The sequence below is a fragment of the Sander lucioperca genome, chromosome 22 (assembly GCF_008315115.2).
Source record: "Sander lucioperca isolate FBNREF2018 chromosome 22, SLUC_FBN_1.2, whole genome shotgun sequence".
In the NCBI taxonomy this organism is placed as follows: domain Eukaryota; kingdom Metazoa; phylum Chordata; class Actinopteri; order Perciformes; family Percidae; genus Sander; species Sander lucioperca.
The window spans coordinates 9,762,471-9,784,970 of NC_050194.1; the positions used below are offsets into that span (position 1 = coordinate 9,762,471).

The following is a 22,500-nucleotide window of genomic DNA, read 5'->3' on the forward strand; positions in this document are numbered from 1 at the left end:
GGGAATCAAATGAATGCAAAGAAAGTTACTTTATTGAACTTGACTTTAGGATTTGTATTTGTTATTATTTACTGTAAACAAAAGACAAATGTGTGAATCTGTCATTATGCACATCTCCAAGTCCCTAACTAAAAAACTACAAATCCCTATCCTTACTAGAGTCAATAGTGTTTAGTAACTCCTAAATAACTCCCCTCGACGGCCATGTAAGACGGTCAGGTGAGACTACTGTCCCCCTCGACGGCCATGTAGACTCAGAACGGCAACCGTAGTCTTTAAGACCGAGTCTTCTACGATGCTGACAGGTCTGCAGTTAATTGCCACCCAAGTAGGGACAGTAGTCTCACCTGACCGTCTTATACGTGGCCGTCGAGGGGGACGGTAGTCTCACCTGACCGTCTTATACGTGGCCGTCGAGGGGGACGGTAGTCTCACCTGACCGTCTTATACGTGGCCGTCGAGGGGGACGGTAGTCTCACCTGACCGTCTTATACGTGGCCGTCGAGGGGGACGGTAGTCTCACCTGACCGTCTTATACGTGGCCGTCGAGGGGGACAGTAGTCTCACCTGACCGTCTTATACGTGGCCGTCGAGGGGGACGGTAGTCTCACCTGACCGTCTTATACGTGGCCGTCGAGGGGGACGGTAGTCTCACCTGACCGTCTTATACGTGGCCGTCGAGGGGGACGGTAGTCTCACCTGACCGCCTTATACGTGGCCGTCGAGGGGGGACGGTAGTCTCACCTGACCGTCTTATACGTGGCCGTCGAGGGGGACGGTAGTCTCACCTGACCGTCTTATACGTGGCCGTCGAGGAGGACAGTAGTCTCACCTGACCGTCTTATACGTGGCCGTCGAGGGGGACAGTAGTCTCACCTGACCGTCTTATACGTGGCCGTCGAGGAGGACGGTAGTCTCACCTGACCGTCTTATACGTGGCCGTCGAGGGGGACGGTAGTCTCACCTGACCGTCTTATACGTGGCCGTCGAGGGGGACGGTAGTCTCACCTGACCGTCTTATACGTGGCCGTCGAGGGGGACGGTAGTCTCACCTGACCGTCTTATACGTGGCCGTCGAGGGGGACGGTAGTCTCACCTGACCGTCTTATACGTGGCCGTCGAGGGGGACGGTAGTCTCACCTGACCGTCTTATACGTGGCCGTCGAGGGGGACGGTAGTCTCACCTGACCGTCTTATACGTGGCCGTCGAGGGGGACGGTAGTCTCACCTGACCGTCTTATACGTGGCCGTCGAGGGGGACGGTAGTCTCACCTGACCGTCTTATACGTGGCCGTCGAGGGGGACGGTAGTCTCACCTGACCGTCTTATACGTGGCCGTCGAGGGGGACGGGAGTCTCACCTGACCGTCTTATACGTGGCCGTCGAGGGGGACGGTAGTCTCACCTGACCGTCTTATACGTGGCCGTCGAGGGGGACGGTAGTCTCACCTGACCGTCTTATACGTGGCCGTCGAGGGGGACGGTAGTCTCACCTGACCGTCTTATACGTGGCCGTCGAGGGGGACGGTAGTCTCACCTGACCGTCTTATACGTGGCCGTCGAGGGGGACGGTAGTCTCACCTGACCGTCTTATACGTGGCCGTCGAGGGGGACAGGAGTCTCACCATACACAGCCTGTACCACACGGAGAAAGCAGCCACACTGGAACTGCTGCAAAGTGATGCAAGGTGATCACTGGACATCAGTGAGTAATCAACATTATTTGGGAGTTACTGCACACTAGATTGACTCTGGTAAGGATAGGGATTTTTAGTTTTTTAGTGAGGTACTTGGAGGAATTGTGCAACAAACATAAAACCAGGTGTAATTGGTATTTGAAAGGATTTTTCTTTTGAACAGGGCAAATTTAATAAAAGAGCTACAAATGGAAAACATGGGCTGATGGGTGCTGGGGAATTAAAAAACAGAATATAACAAAAAGAGATCCTCAAAAGGAAGACTGTTTCTACACTTATAAGAAAACAAAATATTAAACAAAAATCCTCTCTAAGGTACTTTGCAAAACAAAACACAATACTCACAGCACCCCTGAATCTAATGTGACTAAACACGACAAACCTGTTAAATGCAAAGATGTCGTCAGTTTTTAAATCTCAAGCCTTGGCCCACTTCCTTACTCTCACAAATAATTTCACAAAATATGACTACGTTTACACGTGGCCGGCTATTTTCATAAACGGACATTTAGAACCTCTATGTTTTCAGAAAAGTGTTTGTTTACATGTCCCCGTGTATATATATGCCGTCAAGAGCACGCCACACCTGTAGGTGGCGGTGTAACAATAAGCTCAAGCCCACGTTAGCCAATCAGAATCCAGAAAATAGCAACAACAGCAACGACTCACTTCCTCTCTCTCTCTCTCGGCTGCCTCAACCTCCGTTTGTCTCAGTTTACATGCAAACGTGCAAACAAAGTTTTCCAAAATCTCCACTTTGGCCGGAGTTTTTTAGAAATAATCGTTTTCTGTGATTAAAAACGGGGGTTTTCGTGTAAATGAGAGGCCAAACCGCAGGAAAATATCTGCGTCTTCCCTTCGTGTAAACGGGGCTTGAATCTGGTCTGGCAGCTGCCTTCATCTGCGATCAATCAGGCCTTTTAAGCTGGAGGCAGCCTTCCTCGATTGGCCAATCAGTGGTGGCATGCCGCACCAATCAGCTTACTCCTCCAGGAACTGGGCGGGACTTCCTTTGTCCAACGACTCTTCAGCATGGGATGCCACAGCCTGCTTTGCATCTCACATATCACACTCTGTTAAACATACACATGAGGGTGCCGACGGCAGCCGTAACACACCATTGAAACCATTTAAAAAGCATGTGAGGGATGATGTTTCCATGACTACGCTCTGTCTCTGTGTGTTCATCAGTCTGGCCATCGGCTCCATTCACGGTCACGCTGCGGCGGTGGGAGATCTGAGTGTTGTGTGGGTCGATGCCCACGCCGACATCAACACGCCGCTGAGCTCGTACACCGGAAACATCCACGGGCAGCCTGTCTCCTACCTGCTGCACGAGCTGCACTCTAAGGTCTCTCTCTCTCACACACACACACTCTCACACACACACACACACACACACACACAGTGCGTTTCACTATCTTTGTGGGGACCCGTCATTGACATAATGCATTCCCTAGCCCCTTACCCTAACCTTAACCATCACCACTAAATGCCTAACCTTAACCCTTACCCTCACCCTAACCATAACCTAATTCTAACCCTAATCCTAAAACCAAGTCTTAACCCTCAGACAGCCCTTTAAAGTTGTGGGGTCCAGCATTTTGGCCCCACCAGTATACTGGACTCCCGGTTTTTGGACCCCACAAATATAGTTAAACACGAACACACACAGTTTCTTTCTGTCTACCAAGCCGTAGCCGTGTAGATGCAGCCTGAAACGTTACCGTGTTTGTTTGCCAGACTAAATTGTTGACACATAGTTTTGTAACTGTTGTCCTGACGATGTTCCTGAAGTTCCCGTCTGCTGCTCTTTGTGTCCCCAGATTCCCATCCTGCCGAACTTCTCGTGGATCAAACCGTGTTTATCAGCCAAAGATCTCGTCTACATCGGCCTGAGAGACGTGGATCCAGCGGAGCAGTACGTGTGTGTGTATATATATATATATATATATATATATATATATATATATATATATATATATGCTGTCAAAATAACGCGTTAATTTCGATTAATTAATCTGAGAAAAAATAATGCGTTAAAAAAAATAACGCAGATTAATCCATTCCATATTGAGGTTTGACCCGGAGCCGTTCTAGCCTCCATTGGACTGTAAAATGAAGGAGGGAGACGAGAATGTGCTGCCTGGATCATTAACTGGAACATTTACTTGTAAAAATCTTCTTCCTGCCAACCCTGGCTACCGAAATCTGGAGCCACTGATATGTCTGCTCTTCTCTCTGATGCTCTGAAGACGATACAGGAAACACAAACACCGCTGCACGGGACGCTAGTTAACACTATACTCAACAGCAGCTAACGTTAGCCTACCGCTAGCTAGTTAACACTATACTCAACAGCAGCTAATGTTAGCCTACCGCTAGCTAGTTAACACTATACTCAACAGCAGCTAACGGTAGCCTACCGCTAGCTAGTTAACACTATACTCAACAGCAGCTAACGGTAGCCTACTGCTAGCTAGTTAACACTATACTCAACAGCAGCTAACGTTAGCCTACCGCTAGCTAGTTAACACTATACTCAACAGCAGCTAACGTTAGCCTACCGCTAGCTAGTTAACACTATACTCTACAGCAGCTAACGTTAGCCTACCGCTAGCTAGTTAACACTATACTCTACAGCAGCTAACGTTAGCCTACCGCTAGCTAGTTAACACTATACTCTACAGCAGCTAACGTTAGCCTACCGCTAGCTAGTTAACACTATACTCTACAGCAGCTAACGTTAGCCTACCGCTAGCTAGTTAACACTATACTCAACAGCAGCTAACATTAGCCTACCACTAGCTAGTTAACACTATACTCAACAGCAGCTAACGTTAGCCTACCGCTAGCTAGTTAACACTATACTCGACAGCAGCTAACATTAGCCTACCGCTAGCTAGTAGCTGGATTAAACACGGTTCCAATGCTGACAGCTAACGCTGAACGGTGTAGAGTGTGACTGTGTTTTACTGTAGAGGACTGTGACTCAACAGCGGGATGTAACAATCTGCAGCTGCCGAGCTGCCGTCGGAAAAACAATACAGACGGTGCGTTCAATGAAACTGGTAAACTACAGCTTCGTGGTGCATTTGAAGTTATTGTAAATGTCCTCGGTGGTTGTTTTTGTCGTTCAACAGCAATTTACTAGTGAAATAAGTTATTGTTATACATTATTATTAAATCATTTAATTTTGACCATATGGCCTTAGCAATAAACAAGCCGTTCTTTAATGTCACCAACTGTGTTTAGTACCCTTTGTTTTCTTTTTTACAAAAGTATCGGTTCAGGCACCGTTAATTATGTATGCGATTAATTAATCACAGAGTCTGTAATTAATTAGATTAATTTTTTTTAATCGATTGACCACACACACACACACACTATATAAAGAAAATTCAAAGTTTCTGCACTTTTTGGCACTTTCTCTATTGTGTGTGTGTTTGTCTTTATTTGTCTTTATTATTATATATATTTTGGTTGTTTTTCTGGATGTTTTGGCTCTATTTTGGGTCTGACCAAGTGTTTTTATGTCCCCAGCTACATCCTGAAGCTCCTGGGGGTGAAGGTGTTTTCCATGTCCAAGGTGGATCAACTCGGCGTAGCTAAAGTCATGGAGGAGACGTGTGACTACCTCTCTGCCAAGTAATCAACGACTACCCAATCACTGGGACACAAAAAAATCACTTCCCGGTAGACAACTACACGCTAACGTTTTGGCTGCACTGAACGCGTAACGTATCTTTTAAAGCGTAACTCTCGCCAAAATGCAACCCAGGGTCTTTTTGTGAATCTGTCAAACTTTCGTTTAAAAGCATAATTAGGACGGAAGCACCACTTTTAAGATTGACCGTATTTTCGTTTTTGGTCAAATGGCCTTTTGAATGGGAGTGCTAGGGGTACTACTATGATCACATCAAAATCACTATGAAGGCTCGACACAACATGAGACTTTGCTCCAAGTATCACCAAGGGCTCTACACCTTAACCAAGACTTGACAACATTGGTTGTGTTCATAGAGTTTACTAAAAAAAGGTTTTAACAACTCACCGTAGCTATTGGTTTTTCCCATAGACGGTAAAATTAATGGACGCCGTGGACTTGCACCAGTGAAGGACATTAGAAGTCTCTTTCCCGGTGATGGCTGAGCGTTACTGAGCAGCCTCCAACTGAGCTTGAAGACGTAGATGTGACGTGAGCAACCTGTCTGAAAGTTGGAAGTCTTCTGGTAGCTGTGCCAAGAGAAATCTCAATCATTCCCAATCTAGCAGAGACGGAGAGCGTAGGTATATGTAAGGAGATAACATAGACACAGGCTAATTATTGATCACTAAAATGATAGTTAACATTAGGAATTAAAGTGGCCATATTCTTGTTACAATTGAGGCACAGAACGGACCCAAATGCAGAGTTCAACAAAAAGGCTTATTAAATGATAGAAAATGGGGAAGGTAGTGGGGAGGTGGATGCCAAAACAAGAGTGTAGACACGAGGCCTGGGGGAAGGATGACGAGGGACTCAAGGGGAAAACCTAGGATGGCGAGGGACTCAGGGGCAGAAACTAGTATGGCGAGGAGCAAAACCTAGGAGGGCGAAGGACTCAGGGGATAGGATGGTGAGAGAGCTAGCCAGGATAGGATGGTGAGGGAGCTTACTGACGATAGGATGGTGAGGGAGCTTACTGACGATAGGATGGTGAGGGAGCTTACTGAGGATAGGATGGTGAGGGAGCTTACTGAGGATAGGATGGTGAGGGAGCTTACTGACGATAGGATGGTGAGGGAGCTTACTGACGATAGGATGGTGAGGGAGCTTACTGAGGATAGGATGGTGAGGGAGCTTACTGAGGATAGGATGGTGAGGGAGCTTACTGACGATAGGATGGTGAGGGAGCTTACTGAGGATAGGGGAAACAGGGCCGAGGGAACCGAGGAGGAGGCACTGGAATCCGGGGAACAGGTGAGTTGAGGAGGGGGTGGCTGGAAGTAGGAGCGGAGGCCGGACGGAGCAGAAACGGAGGCAGGGTAGAGCAGGGAGCCGTGAGAGGGGGACCGGATGGTGATTCCAGCTGACTGGATGCGGGAGGAAGGTGTGGAGCAGATGACTGCAGGGAAAAACAGGAGGAGAGGTAAGGACAGGCACAGGGTAACGACAGGTAAAGTAACAACTGTTTAGAGCGTGCGCTTGTATCTAGTGTCACTAGAGTGGCAGAGACAATGATCCAGCAAAGATTGTGAGTGGAGCCGGGGTTGAAGTACTGAGCTTGATTGTAGATAGCTGGCAGGTGTGTGTGGCAGGGGAGGTGATTGTGAAATAAGGGACAGGTGAGCGTCGTCAACTGGCAGCAGGCAGGAGCAGATGGGAGGAGGGAAAACACAGGAGGCACAGGGAGAAGCAGGACCAACAGAAAAAACACACAAAAAGGACTAGAAAACTAGAAACAAAAACCCCAACCACGACAATTATGCTCATTTTCAGGTTCATAATTGTAATTTAAGATTGTACCAGAATAGGTTTACATGGTTTAATTTAAAAAAAACCTCCATATTTTAGTTGTACTGCACATTGCTGCAGCTCCTCTTTTCACCCTGTGTTCAGGTCTCTGTTGTAGCTACAGAGTGAGACCTCTCACTGCTGTAACATCTTTGTTGGCAGTCGCACATGCTCAGTAGCTAGGTAAGATCACACGCTCGGTAGCTAGGTAAGATCACACGCTCGGTAGCTAGGTAAGATCACATGCTCAGTAGCTAGGTAAGATCACATGATCAGTAGCTAGGTAAGATCACACGCTCAGTAGCTAGGTAAGATCACATGATCAGTAGCTAGGTAAGGATTACATGAGCTAGCTAGCTGTTTCTCCAACTTCAGCAGTACAAGGCAGGATTAGCCGGAAGACTTCTTCTAAACGAGGGCACACTTCCAACTTTGTGTGAATACCTGCAGAACAGGGACATGGAAGTAGTTCTTTTGTAGATTAGGGTGAACTAGTGTGTGTTGTAGCAGTGTTTTGCTATTGAGAACGAGAGGGCTAACCGCTAGCATGGTTCAGCCCCCCCATTTTGGCTAGTGACGTAGAAAGCTGTGCAGATTTTGACCAGCTCACCCAGAGACTGAAGGCAGGACACATTCAGAAACCGTATCTCACTCAAAACAGCATGGAGGTTTTTTTTTACAAGTTTGTATGTGTGTAGAAGCACCAGAGACACAAAATAACACCCCAAATCCCAGAAAAAGTGATTTTTTCATAATATGGGTACTTTAAACTTAAACAGCTAATGTAAGTCCAAACTGCCTGAGAGCTTCTCCTGTACTATACGGTAATTCCTCTACTATGAGACAGTAAGTCTCGTGGTTATGACCCAATCGTTAGCCTATTTTTATAAAAAACGTCTGCTACGGAGCCATAACGTGAGGTACAAGGTAATGGAGCCTTTTATACATTGTCGTGTTTCTTTAGAAATAAACAATGGGACAAATAGAGTCTTTAAACTCTTCAGATGTAAAGTTATTCTCTGTCAAAGTGACGTCAGAATGAATGGCAGTCAATGGGATGCTAACGGGAGGTGATGGCTTGGTAGCATCAAAATAGCGCCATAGGAGGTACGCGTTGCGGAGGCTGGCTTACCCCCTTGGTTTTTCCGCTCACCGCCATCTGCCAGTAAAAATTGTCGATCTCCGAATGAACGCATGTATTGATTTTTTCAACTACGAGGTCAATACTGTTTTCACTAACGACAAAACAACTAATTATCCGTGCATTTATATGGAACTAAGCTTTAGGAGCTTTCCATCTTTACTCTCCTCCCTGTTACGTTGCAGTCAAAAGGCCATTTGACCGAAAATGAAAATACGGTCTTAAAAGTGGCGTTTCCGTCCTAAATATGCTTTTAAGCGAAAGTTTGACTCGGGTACATTCACAAAAAGAACCTAGGATGCATTTTGGCGAGAGTTAACGCTTTAACCGTCTCCACCTGCAGCGCCACATGGCGTAGGATTGTGCGAGTCACAGCGAGACGGAGAGCTTCCTCTCTGGGATTGTTGTTGTTTCTTCAGTTTTTGGAGCCGGCACAGAGCTGTGAAACATCAACCTACTGTCAGCTGTTATCAGAGGAAACAAGAAAGAAAAACAGAAACTCTCCAAACCAAACTGCCAACACGCTCACTGACAGTCATTCACGTTTCCTGTAGAGATGTCCCGATACCGATATCAGTATCGGTATTGCCTCTGATACTGCCTAAAACGCTGGTATCGGTACCAGGAACTACTGGAGTTTATGCACCGATCCGATACCACGTAATAAAGCCCGAAAGAAAATCTACGTTAAAGTATTTATTTATGTTCTTTTTCCGTTAACTGACTGTCAAACTGGATAATATAAGAAAGTTCTGTGCCGTTGATTGTTTGTGTTTAACCTGAGCCAGACCGACAACAAAGACAGAAATCATATCATCCATACAGGGATAGTAGTATACAGCTGTTATACATCATATCATCATACAGGGATAGTAGTATACAGCTGTTATACATCATATCATCCATACAGGGATAGTAGTATACAGTTGATAAAACATAATAAAATATATGACACACTGGTATCGGCCGATACGCAAGTTCAGGTATCAGAATCGGTATCTGGAAGCAAAAATGGTATCGGACCATCTCTAGTTTCCTGTATATCGGTAGTTTAATTTAAAAAGAAATAAAGACACTTTATGATCCATTTCTGTGTGAAAGAGCTGCACACACCTCACGTAAAATATATAAAAGAAGACTGTCCTGTTTCTACGCTTGTAGAGCAGATCTCTGCAGAGCAGACGCTGCACTAGGCTGCTCTCTGTCCGCTGGAAACAGCTTCATAGATTATAGAGGAAGAGTGTTAGAGCATCCGCTCCACAGACATTATGCTGCAACGTAGCCGGCCCGTTGTATTACACAGATAGTTTTATGACTTTCGAAGTGCATTGTGCTCGATCTGACAACTTTTGCCGGCCATGGAGGTTGGCTTTGGGAGTATAGAAGTAACTTTTTTCGACATTTGTTACTTTGGTCTGAACTGGACTTTATGCTGCGTTCCAGACACAATTTTTAGCCCGTACGTTACAACTTCAAGTCAAGACTCACGACTTGGTAGCGTTCCAGGCAAGTTAAGCTAGCGGCTACCTAATGTTGACGTTAGCTAGCGCTAGCTGATACTAACGATTTCTTGTCGGCGACATATTTTGGACTTCATTTAATAAACATAACCTGTAGTAGTCCACAATCGTATGTGTATTATTTTGATTACAATGTGCGGAATTACTTTACGTTGCCTATTTATGTATATTTATTTCTATTTCTCACTGTTCCGTGTTCTCCCCACAGAAAGGGCAACCCAGTATACAAAGGATATTACTCGGTATTCCACGTTTGTTTGTTTATTTTTTCACAAAGGGTAACCAGGTAATAAACCTGAAATAATAGAAATGCAATGTTTCAATTTTCATGTGCATACTACAAACATCACAGCTCCCCAGTTCTTTACCTAAATAGCCTAATAACAATAAGCAACATCACCTTATCATGGAACCATCACCTTATTGTGGTGGAGAGGTTTGTGTGTCCCTATGAACCTGAGGGCTGTGTTGTCTGGAGCTTTGTGCTCCTGGTAGGGTCTCCCAAGGCAAAGTGGTCTCAGGGGAGGGGCCAGACAAAGAATGGTTCAAAAACCCTATGAAAAAAACGAGGTAGAGATGGAGTGACCCTGCCCGGAGAAAGCCCGGGGCCCCCGTCTGGAGCCAGGCCCAGATGGAGGGCCCGTCAGCGAGCGCCTGGTGGCCAGGTTTGCCACGGAGCCCGGCCGGGCACAGCCCGAAAAAGCTACGTGCCACCTCTCTCTCCAACCCATGGGCCCACCACCTGTGGGAGGAACCGCTGGGGTCGGGTGCGCTGCCACCTGAGCGGCGCCACCTGAGCGCCGCTACGTGGAGTTCACCCCGGTGGACGAGAGGGTCGCCTCCCTACGCCTGCGGGTTGTGGGGGGGGAAAACTCTGACTGTTGTTTGTGCGTATGCACCAAACAAGAGCTCGGAGTATTCGGCCTTCTTGGAGACCTTGAATGGAGTCCTGTATGGGGCTCCAGTAGGGGACTCCATAGTTCTGCTGGGGGACTTCAACGCGCACGTGGGAAATGATGGAGACACATGGAGAGGCGTGATTGGGAGGAACGGCCTCCCTGATCTAAACCAGAGTGGTTGTTTGTTGTTGGACTTCTGTGCTAGTCATGGATTGTCTATAACGAACACCATGTTCGAACATAGGGATGCTCATAAGTGTACTTGGTACCAGAGCACCCTAGGCCAAAGGTCAATGATCGATTTTATAATCGTTTCATCTGATCTGAGGCCGTATGTTTTGGACACTCGGGTGAAGAGAGGGGCGGAGCTGTCAACTGATCACCATCTGGTGGTGAGTTGGGTCAGAGGGTGTGGGAAGACTCTGGACAGACCTGGTAAGCCCAAACGGGTAGTGCGGGTAAATTGGGAACGTCTGGAGGTGGCCCCTGTCCGACAGACTTTCAACTCACACCTCCGGCGGAGCTTTTCGTGCATCCCTGTGGAGGCTGGGGGCATTGAACCCGAGTGGACAATGTTCAAAGTTTCCATTGCTGAAGCTGCAGCGGGGAGCTGTGGTCTTAGGGTCTTAGGTGCCTCAAGGGGCGGTAACCCACGAACACCGTGGTGGACACCGGTGGTCAGGGAAGCCGTCCGACTGAAGAAGGAGTCTTTCTGGGATATGTTATCCCAGAGGACTCCGGAGGCAGTTGCAAGGTACCGAAGGGCTGCAGCCTCTGCCGTGAAAGAGGCAAAGCAGCGGGTGTGGGAGAAGTTCGGAGAAGACATGGAGAAGGACTTTCGGTCGGCACCAAGGTGCTTCTGGAAAACCGTTCGCCACCTCAGGAGGGGGAAGCGGGGAACCATCCAAGCTGTGTACAGTAAGGATGGGAAGCTGTTGACCTCAACTGAGGAGGTAATAGGGCGGTGGAAGGAGCACTTTGAGGAACTCCTAAATCCGACTAATACGCCCTCTATGGTAGAGGCAGAGCTGGAGGATGATGGGGGATTGTCGTCAATTTCCCTGGTGGAAGTTGCTGAGGTAGTTAAACAACTCCACAGTGGCAAAGCCCCAGGGATTGATGAGATCCGTCCAGAAATGCTTAAAGCTCTGGGTGTGGAGTGGTTGTCTTGGTTGACACGCCTCTTCAACATTGCGTGGAAGTTGGGGACGGTGCCTCAGGAGTGGCAGACCGGGGTGGTGGTTCCCCTTTTCAAAAAGGGGGACCAGAGGGTGTGTGCCAATTACAGGGGTATCACACTTCTCAGCCTCCCCGGTAAAGTCTACTCCAAGGTGCTGGAAAGGAGGGTTCGGTCGATAGTCTAACCTCAGGTTGAAGAGGAACAATGCGGATTCCGTCCTGGTCGTGGAACAACGGACCAGATCTTTACTCTCGCAAGGATCCTGGAGGGAGCCTGGGAGTATGCCCAACCGGTCTACATGTGCTTTGTGGATCTGGAGAAGGCGTATGACCGGGTCCCCCGGGAGATACTGTGGGAGGTGCTGCGGGAGTATGGGGTGAGGGGGTCCCTTCTCAGGGCCATCCAATCTCTGTACGACCAAAGCGAGAGCTGTGTCCGGGTTCTCGGCAGTAAGTTGGACTCGTTTCAGGTGAGGGTTGGCCTCCGCCAGGGCTGCGCTTTGTCACCAATCCTGTTTGTAGTATTTATGGACAGGATATCGAGGCGTAGTCGGGGTGGAGAGGGGTTGCAGTTTGGTGAGCTGGGGATCTCATCGCTGCTTTTTGCGGATGATGTGGTCCTGATGGCATCATCGGCCTGTGACCTTCAGCACTCACTGGATCGGTTCGCAGCCGAGTGTGAAGCGGCCGGGATGAGGATCAGCACCTCTAAATCTGAGCCATGGTTCTCAGCAGGAAACCGATGGAGTGCCTTCTCCAGGTAGGGAATGAGTCTTTACCCCAAGTGAAGGAGTTCAAGTACCTTGGAGTCTTGTTCGCGAGTGAGGGGACAATGGAGTGGGAGATTGGTCGGAGAATCGGCGCAGCGGGTGCGGTATTACACTCAATTTATCGCACCGTTGTGACGAAAAGAGAGCTGAGCCAGAAGGCAAAGCTCTCAATCTACCGGTCAGTTTTCGTTCCTACCCTCACCTATGGTCATGAAGGCTGGGTCATGACCGAAAGAACGAGATCCAGGGTACAAGCGGCCGAAATGGGTTTCCTCAGGAGGGTGGCTGGCGTCTCCCTTAGAGATAGGGTGAGAAGCTCAGTCATCCGTGAGGAGCCCAGAGTAAAGCCGCTGCTCCTTCGCGTCGAAAGGAGCCAGTTGAGGTGGTTCGGGCATCTGGTAAGGATGCCCCCTGGGCGCCTCCCTAGGGAGGTGTTCCAGGGACGTCCAGCTGGGAGGAGGCCTCGGGGAAGACCCAGGACTAGGTGGAGGGATTATATCTCCAACCTGGCCTGGGAACGCCTTGGGATCCCCCAGTCGGAGCTGGTTAATGTGGCTCGGGAAAGGGAAGTTTGGGGTCCCCTGCTGGAGCTGCTACCCCCGCGACCCGTTACCGGACAAGCGGAAGAAGATGGATGGAACATAAGCAACAAAATAAATAACATTATCAAATAAATATATAATATTATTATTAATAATATACTATAATAACAATAATACTAATTTCTTAATTTTCATGTACACGCTTCACACTTCAAACATTCATGTAAGTCCTACCAAAACCTATGCAAGATGCATGCAGTATTTCTGCTAGCAGCTGGAAACTACAGCTCCCAAAATGCCCCGCGGTAAACCAGGAAGTACAACGTTACTTACGTTAAACACCGATCCACGATTCATACTTCAGACATTTATAAAGCTAAAGAAAGTAAACACGAATGGACACGTATGGTGCAAAAAAGTTATAAGTCTAAATGTTAGCTTTATGTCCCACAGCTTCGCCACCTCGTCAACTTATAACTTTGGAGCATAGCGTTATCTTTAACGTGCAACGGACGTAAACACAGTACAACGTAGCATGGCGACAGTAGACAAAATGAAGCGTACATCATAAAAGCAGACAAGAAAACATATGAAATTAAGAGAGCTTACTAAGAATCTCGCGCTTCCTTTTCACGTAGTAATCACCGGTCGCATGTACTCACAGCACCCCCCTCTTAAAGAGGCACTACACTATTGGGCTGCTAAACTGCAAACATTTTTTCATAAGTGTTACTTTCGGCATTTGTAGCTCTGGTTTAAGGTAAACATTTGATTAAACATGTAAATAACAAATAACAAAACTTCACAAATGACAAAACTCCACAGAAAACACCACACCGTTAATCAGCGGCGTCTGTACAGCATCAACAGGGGGCGCCATTGTTGTTTATGTGTGTGTGACGTCAAAAACTGTAACTGGGAGTACAACGATGTGGTACGAGTTTACGAGTAGTAAGTTACGGGTTTGACTGCCGTTCCAGGGCATTTTCACGGGTAGAAGGTTATGAAAACATGAGTTACGTGATGCCCCCCATGATAAACCCCACCCCCTCCCCCAACCATCTTGTCAGTGATTGGCTGGAACGTGGTTTGTTGTATTTTGGTGCACAGCCTGTGCCTCTAATGTTTGTTTGACGTTTACGACCCCTGTGTTGTCTCCCGAGACCGGGCTTTTTCACGGTGTGTTCAGCGGGCAGGCAGCTAGCGGATCAAGGAGAGATGACTACCATTTGAGACAAAAATGAATTGTGCTGAAACCATGCAGGAACTCATAGTGCACCTTTAAAGACAGCTTCACTTCACGAAGAAAGAGACTTTTACACAAAATATTCAAGGTTTTCTTAAAATATTTTCACTTTTTTCAACAAATATGTGACTTATTTTTTCAAATTTTTACTTTTCTGAAAATATAAAAATTTTTCCTCTAAATATTTATCTTTTTAGCTAAAAAAAAAATCGTTTTTCTTAAAATTTTTAAACTTCGTTTCTCAAAATGTTCAACTTTTTTGAAAACAGGTTACAGGTTGCCTGGAACGCAGATTTATTTTAGGGCTGTGAGATAGCCACGCCCCCTTTATTTGAATATACAAAGTGGGAATAAATTTAGAATATTCCTCTGAAATAATGAAATGTTTTTGTTTTTTTATTAATTATTTTTTTTTCTACAGAGTGAAGAAACCGATCCACCTGAGCTATGACATCGATGCCATCGACCCCTCTGTTACCCCGGCAACAGGGACACCTGTAGTCGGAGGGCTCACCTACAGAGAGGGAGTCTACATCGCCGAACACCTCGGTCAGACAGGTACCAACGCTGAAGCTACGCTTTCATTTAACCTTTGTGTTGTCTTCCCGTCTACTAAGCAAAGTTTTTCTGGGTCAAAACTTTATATTAAAACTAGGGCTGTCAATCGATTAAAAAAATTAATCTAATTCATTACAGACTCTGTGATTAATGAATCGAAATTAATCGCATACATAATTAACGGTGCCTGAACCGATACTTTTTAAGAAAGTAAAAAAAGAAAAGAAAACAAAGGGTACTAAACAACAGTTGGTGACATTAAAGAACGGCTTGTTTATTGCTAAGGCCATATGGTCAAAATTAAATGATTTAATAATAATGTATAACAATAACAATAATAACTTATTTCACTAGTAAATTGCTGTTGAACGACAAAAACAACCACCAAGGACATTTACAATAACTTCAAATGCACCACGAAGCTGTAGTTTACCAGTTTCATTGAACGCACCGTGTGTGTTGTTTTTCCGACGGCAGCTCGGCAGCTGCAGATTGTTACATCCTGCTGTTGAGTCACAGTCCTCTACAGTAAAACACAGTCACACTTTACACCGTTCAGCGTTAGCTGTCAGCATTGTAACCGTGTTTAATCCAGCTACTAGCTAGTGGTAGGCTAACGTTAGCTGCTGTCGAGTATAGTGTTAACTAGCTAGCGGTAGGCTAACGTTAGCTGCTGTCGAGTATAGTGTTAACTAGCTAGCGGTAGGCTAACGTTAGCTGCTGTAGAGTATAGTGTTAACTAGCTAGCGGTAGGCTAACGTTAGCTGCTGTCGAGTATAGTGTTAACTAGCTAGCGGTAGGCTAACGTTAGCTGCTGTCGAGTATAGTGTTAACTAGCTAGCGGTAGGCTAACGTTAGCTGCTGTCGAGTATAGTGTTAACTAGCTAGCGGTAGGCTAACGTTAGCTGCTGTAGAGTATAGTGTTAACTAGCTAGCGGTAGGCTAACGTTAGCTGCTGTCGAGTATAGTGTTAACTAGCTAACAGCCCTAAATGTCCCCTGTGCCCGTCCTGCAGGTCTTCTGTCGGCAGTGGACATGGTGGAGGTGAATCCTCTGAGGGGTCAAAGTGACGAGGATGTCCGGTCCACAGTCAGCACGGCGGTGGATCTGCTGCTCGGATGTTTCGGACGCCTCCGTGAGGGAAACCACTCACTGGATTACCGCCTGCCCGAGCCTTGACAGCGGACAACGCTGAAGTCTCTGACTGAACTGATGGACGCCTGAACGTCTTTGATCAACTGCAGGACGTAAAGGGACAATCAGATATTAACTTCAGAGATGATTAAACTCCTGTAATGTGATGTCAGAGTGCAAGTGCAAGCTTGTGTATAAACCAAAGAAACAAAGATTTTCCTGTGGATGAAGCGCTTGCTCTCAGGAATTTTAAAAACATAAAAAGCACAAATTATGTAATTTATTGATTAATCTACTGTGTCAAGTATCTTTTTGATTAATTATTTAGTCTATAAATTATCAGAAAAGAAGAAAAACATTCAAGAGTGACCTGTTCAGATGGATTGTTTTTATCCAAAAGCCAAAGATATTTAGTTATTGTGATTCAGGTTTTGCTGTGAGAAGCATGAGAAGAGTGCATTGCAGTAATCTAACTGGGACGGACTGAACGCAGGTATGACTGTGTTTCCTAATTGGATGAAACCGGTTTGGATGAATCAATTAACCCTTGTGTTGTCCTCGGGTCATATTTGACCCATTTTCAAAGTTTTTTATGTCAGAAATATGGGTTTCTTACAACTAAATTGCCCAAAAAATAATTTGGATGCATGCATGTTGTATGGAAGGCATACAACATTCTTCGCAGGTAAAATTAATGATTATTTCCATTGAATTTTGAGTGTTTTATTCAATTTATAGCATTTGAAAAATGTTTTTAAATGGTTTTAAATAATTCATAACTTCTGCTTTTTTAACTCAAAAATTAGGTATAATGTCATTTAAATTAAGGTTATTGACCATGAATAAAATAAAGTGTTGAAAAAAGTGACAACATCATCAAAAATAGCAACAAGATGTTGGGAAAAGTGCTAAAAAAAGTTAATTTTGACCTGGAAGGACACCAAGTTAATGGTTGACAGGAGGACAACACAAGGGATGAAATGAATGCAGGTATGACTGTGTTTCCTAATTGGATGAAAAATTGAGGTGTTTGTGAAAGATAATTCCTTGATTTATGCAAATGTTTGTAATATTAGATGAGAGGGGACTTAGACGGGAAGAAATATGATTTTGTGATCAATCTCGACCTAGGGCTGCCCGATTAAGGAAAAAATAATCACAATTTTTTTGATCAGTATTAAAATCTAAATAATTCAACACGATTACTCTTTGACTTTCTGAAAGATGTTGCATTTGTTGAAGTTAAACAACAGTGAAACAAATCAACAGTGAAAACACCCTAAACTGTGACATTTCCCTACATACTTTTATAATCTGAAAAAATTGTAATAAAATACATTCATGCTGTTGAAAACATTACTAAGAATTTAGATTTTCCTAATAGTGAATTCAGCACAGCTCTCCCTCTCTACACTTAAAATTAAATAGAAAGACAAGCACAGGAAGTTACAACTGAACTCATAAGGACACAGTCGAATGTGTTATTGTCTAAAAATAAATCTAACAAACACTCTGAAAAACTATTCAAACTAAAATAAAATAAAATCCAAATGCTAAAATATAAATGTTTGAATTTGAAAATTAGTCCAGACAGAAAGACACAGGAGACAAAGTGAAGACATCAGATCATCTTAATGCTCAGCTTCTTATTTATTGTCACCGTACAGCAGATAAAGATTCACATTAGAGTTTCAAACCTCCACCAAACATCACCTGGCTGTCCTGAACTACAAAGATGGTTTCATACTTTTCATTTAGGTTTTACAGACTCTTTTGGAATCATGTTAGCAGTTCATGCAGTGATATACACCTGATCAGACTATATATGTGTTTCCGTTTAAAGATTATGGGCCCTACTTTCCTGCTGCAGCCGCCCAACTGGAGACACAACTGACTTTTCTTAAACTAGGGCTACACAATATATATATATATATATATATATATATATATATATTTTTTTTTTATCAACTTGCACAATAAACACGTCGCTAAAGGCTGCGACATATCGCGAAAGTAAAATGTAACTTTCATTATTTTTTTAGTGCTGCCGTTTATATTCAATTCAATGTTCAATTTGTTCAATAAAAGAATGTTGGAAATGGTTGTTTTTGTTGTTTTAAATCAATTTTAGTAGAATACTGAAAGCAGCAGAACTGAGAACACTTTAATATCTGTTTATTTATCGGAAGTGATATCGTTATCACCATATTCTACAACTTATCACATGTTTCTCATATTGTGCAGCTCTACTTTAAACCACCACAGACATTAACAAGAATTACAAACGTCAGTTGGTTTTCTTGTGCTGGTGCCCAGTTTCAGGAAAATAAGACCTGTTGTGAGATTAAATGCTTAATGAGAGAAAGAGAAAGAAATCAGAAGCGATAAGCTGATATTCTGCTGGACGTTGGTCCTGGAGAACTACAGCACAGGACGGATCTTCATGCTGATGCTCTTCAGGGAGTAGTTATAACCTTTCCAATAGTACCAATCCACTCCAACGTAATTGATAGTCTTGTCATACCCCCAACGATAAACGCCGTTCGGGTTTGCATAGTGACAGCCGTTGAACCAGAACGCCCCCAGGTTTAATTTGGCACAGTTCCCAGACCAGTTGTCCTGGTCTTTGTCAAAGGTGGTGAACTTCATTCCGTTGTGATAACTCAGGGAGTCTCCTACAGAAACAGTGTTTGTCAAAAAGTATATGAGACTATTTGTGAAAAAATTATAAAACATTATATATGAATGATAGAAAAAAACATCAACACACTCACCTGCCCCTCCGTTAATGAATCCAGACACACTCAGCACAAATCCCCCATGTTCTGCACCGACGGAGAACGAAGAGTACCGAGCGAACACTTTTTTTCCATCAAAGTCCTCCATGTCGACCAGCAGCTCAGTCTTTCTTTTTTCTGTCAGGTAGTAGATGTTGTTGAGACCTACACACACACACACACACACACACACACACACACACATCCACAGAGACACACACACATACACACACACACACACACACACACACACACACACACACACACACACACACACACACACACACACATCCACATCCACACACACACACACACACACACACACACACACACACACACACACACACACACACACACATCCATCCACACACACACACACACACACACACACACACACACACACACACACACACACACACACACACACACACCCACCCACACACACACACACACACACACACACACACACACACATTTATGGCGCTTACCCACTGCTAGTACCAGCTTGGCTCTGCTTGACCGCAGTGCCCCATCCTTCATTTTCCATTGCAGATTTAGTACCGCCCCATGCGTGAGGCGAGAGTGGCTGGTTGTCATAGCCACGCCACAGAAAACTGCCGTGACCTAACGCGATACACACACAGAACGTTGAAGGTGTGTTGTTTTTGATTCTCGGCATGTTTGCCAGAAGACACATTTTGTTTCAAAAGAAGCTGGAGGCAGCAAAAAAAACCACAGCTGGCTAAACTATTTAAAAATGGCGGATTTGTTCAGGACACCCCCGTCTGTCGCTAGCAATGATGACGCAGTGATTAGTTACGATTCTTTCCGAGCAATCAGTAGTCTGCAGGTTTTCACGTCAACTTTTTAGTATCGCCTCAGCTCGCTGGGAACCTCAACGGAGGTGATACTAAAACAAGGTAAGTGTTGGCAGGTAACAGGGACTTGTTTTCATGTTGAAAAACCAAAAAAGGCGAGTAGAGTCGAGGCGAGTCGAGGTACCTTGTAAAGGAAAATTGCCATCATACATGTGTGCAAATTAGTACCAGTTTAATATCTTGCACAGATGTGTAGTAAATTCAGGAAGAGAACTAACTGATCTAAGGACTAAAGGTTTTTTGGTCAAAGTTCCATTTCGGGAGTTACTCAACAGAATTTAACGTGTGAACTTAATGAACAGATACTTCTATGAAGTCATGACTTAGTTTGGTTTAATCTCTCACCGAGCCAGTACTCTCCAGCAGGGTTACCAAAGCCGGCCTTGTATTGATCCCAGCCCCTGTAGAAGTTCACCGTGCCGTCCATCCTCCTCTGGATCACCTGGGGTGACGGGATGGGGGGTTAACTAGCTAAACACACAAGATATCTGACAGATCATGTTTCCAGACAACAAGGTTTTTACTGGAATGTGATTTGATGTAAAGGTCCAACGGGTTGGCTGAATACTCACCGTCCACCGTCCTCCTTCTGAAGTCATGTCACAGTACACCTACACACAAACACATTCATCAGTAAATGTGATAATTTAGTGGTTTAAATTTGTGAGCACGGCCGCACAGAATCTGTGGATGCAGAATTTTCATTTTAATTTACAGAAATTAAAATAAAACTAACACTAATTAACACGAATTACCGCGCCTAAACATAACCAATCCAACTAACGAAGGCAACAAATATTAGCCAATCAGATATAGAGTAGGGCAGGACATTCCTTTGCATCCTAGGAAACGCACGTTTGCATCCCGGGTACTAGGGCTGTTCATTTAATCGAAAGCTTTGACTGTGATTTCGATATTGGCTCCTAACGATCACAAACACAATGTTATCTTGTCCAACCAATCATTTGTATATCAAAATAACTAATAAAAACAAACATATCAGACAACTGAACACCTGAACAAACATCAGAGAATCAATAATCGAATGTATGCAGATGGTGCAGTCATTTTTACAAAAGACATCCAAGAAGCCGCCTTAATTCTTACACCTGCCCATTACCCATGTTCAGGATCGGCTTACTAAATCAGACCTTTTATAGAATACCAAAAGATCTTTGTAAATCTGTGTGTATGATGTTTACAAAACAACCAGTAGAGGTGACACGTAGAGGGGAGGAGCTTGACATTGTAATTGCGTTCAAGTATCTTGGGGTCACATTGGACTCCACATTAAGCTTTAAAAGTCACCTGAAGAAAGGTTTCAAATATGCTTGTTTTATGTTCAAGGCTCTGTATGGCCTTGCCCCACGTCCTTTAAATTAAATCAATAAAAAGATGTCTGACAGCAGCATTGGCACCAGGGTGCACCACATTTGGACAAACTGTGCTGTCTGTATGAGGGATGTAAATATTGGAATTGCCTCCCACGTGCAATAAGGGAGTGTCCTAAATATTCTACTTGTAAGACTCAGCTCAAACAATGGCTTAAAGGCAGGGTTGGTAACTTTTTTCCTATATACACTTTTTAATATATTGTTTAAAATGATCTTTACACCCTGACAACCCCGAATTGTACCTCGATAGGAAACCAATCTCGAGTGGGATAGATGGTGTACACTCCACTGGGTTTGCTTTTGTCTTGCTGATAGATGGCACTGCAGTCCACCGGTCCGAGGAGCTGCCAGCAGCTGGTCAACAGTGGAGCCAGCAGGAGGAGGAAGACTGAAACCAGCTGGAACAGAAGAGATGTCATTTTGACTGAGGTTTGAATCGTACAAAGTGTTTTAACTAGGGCTGTCAGCCTTAACATGTTAATCGCGATGCGATTAAGGGCCGACGCGATTCATTTTTTTTTAATCGCATTAATCGCATTCCGGCATTTATTAATTTATTTTACACTTCACTCGGCTTTGCGTGGTGCCTAACAGGCTACTATGTTGACCCTTTGCAGCACCGTTACTTATCATCAAGCTGCCACTTCCTCCTAAAACATCCTGCTGCTGCAGGCTGCAGCATGATGGAGAAAGACAGCAGTAACACAATTCTGAATGGCTTTTTATTTTCTAAAACTCCCGGATGGCTCGTAGACAAGTCAAAAGCCATATACACATTGTGTAAAGCCGAATTAAAATATCACCGAAGCACGTCAAGCTTAAGCTACCACCTACGAGCTAAGCATAGCAGTACAGTTAACGTGATGCTAGCCGCTAGCATGCTACCCACTCAGGCAAAGCAGTATTTTAACTGTTAATCATGTGATAAAACATGCAATTAATTGCAATTAACTATAGAAATTCAGCGATTAATCGCGATTAAAATTTTTCTATCGTTTGACAGCCCTAGTTTTAACAGTTTGGCCTCTAGCTTCATGACGATGTTGACAAAGTCAGCTATTAGAGACAGAAAGGTGGGGCTAATTAACAAAAATGATCTGTGCGGGTTGTCCCTGTAGTAGTCTGGATCAATGGAAGTACATTTTCAGAATAAAGCCTAACATCAGGCCCTTTTCCACTATGTGTGTTGCTGTTCTCAAAATCCCTTCGGTACAAGAAACAACAATCTTCGAGCTAGCAAGCTTTTTTCCAGCTTACCAGAGTATATT

At 44.7% G+C, this 22,500-nt stretch overlaps 2 protein-coding genes across 3 annotated transcripts in view; one reads left to right on the forward strand and one right to left on the reverse strand.

Moving 5' to 3' along the window:
- Nucleotides 1-2,645: 2,645 nt before the first annotated feature.
- LOC118494284 (arginase-1-like) lies at nucleotides 2,646-16,552 on the forward strand. Its single transcript, XM_035997793.1, has 5 exons — nucleotides 2,646-3,047; nucleotides 3,523-3,617; nucleotides 5,241-5,345; nucleotides 14,913-15,049; nucleotides 16,065-16,552. The coding sequence occupies exons 1-5, from the start codon at nucleotides 2,661-2,663 to the stop codon at nucleotides 16,226-16,228; spliced, it is 888 nt and encodes a 295-aa protein (XP_035853686.1). The 5' UTR covers nucleotides 2,646-2,660; the 3' UTR covers nucleotides 16,229-16,552.
- A 1,920-nt stretch (nucleotides 16,553-18,472) lies between these two features.
- LOC116063134 (microfibril-associated glycoprotein 4-like) overlaps nucleotides 18,473-22,500 on the reverse strand; it is a 5,263-nt gene continuing 1,235 nt past the window's right edge. The window contains exons 3-7 of one of the 2 annotated variants that reach the window (XM_035997843.1): nucleotides 21,475-21,630; nucleotides 20,411-20,449; nucleotides 20,184-20,280; nucleotides 18,958-19,125; nucleotides 18,473-18,858 (exon numbers count right to left, since the gene is read on the reverse strand). In XM_035997843.1, coding sequence (XP_035853736.1) covers nucleotides 18,605-18,858; nucleotides 18,958-19,125; nucleotides 20,184-20,280; nucleotides 20,411-20,449; nucleotides 21,475-21,630 — 714 coding nt within the window. In that variant the 3' untranslated portion in view covers nucleotides 18,473-18,604. Of the gene's footprint in view, nucleotides 18,859-18,957; nucleotides 19,126-20,183; nucleotides 20,281-20,410; nucleotides 20,450-21,474; nucleotides 21,667-22,500 lie in introns of those variants that run through there. The other variant, XM_031317993.2, reaches the window with a different exon arrangement.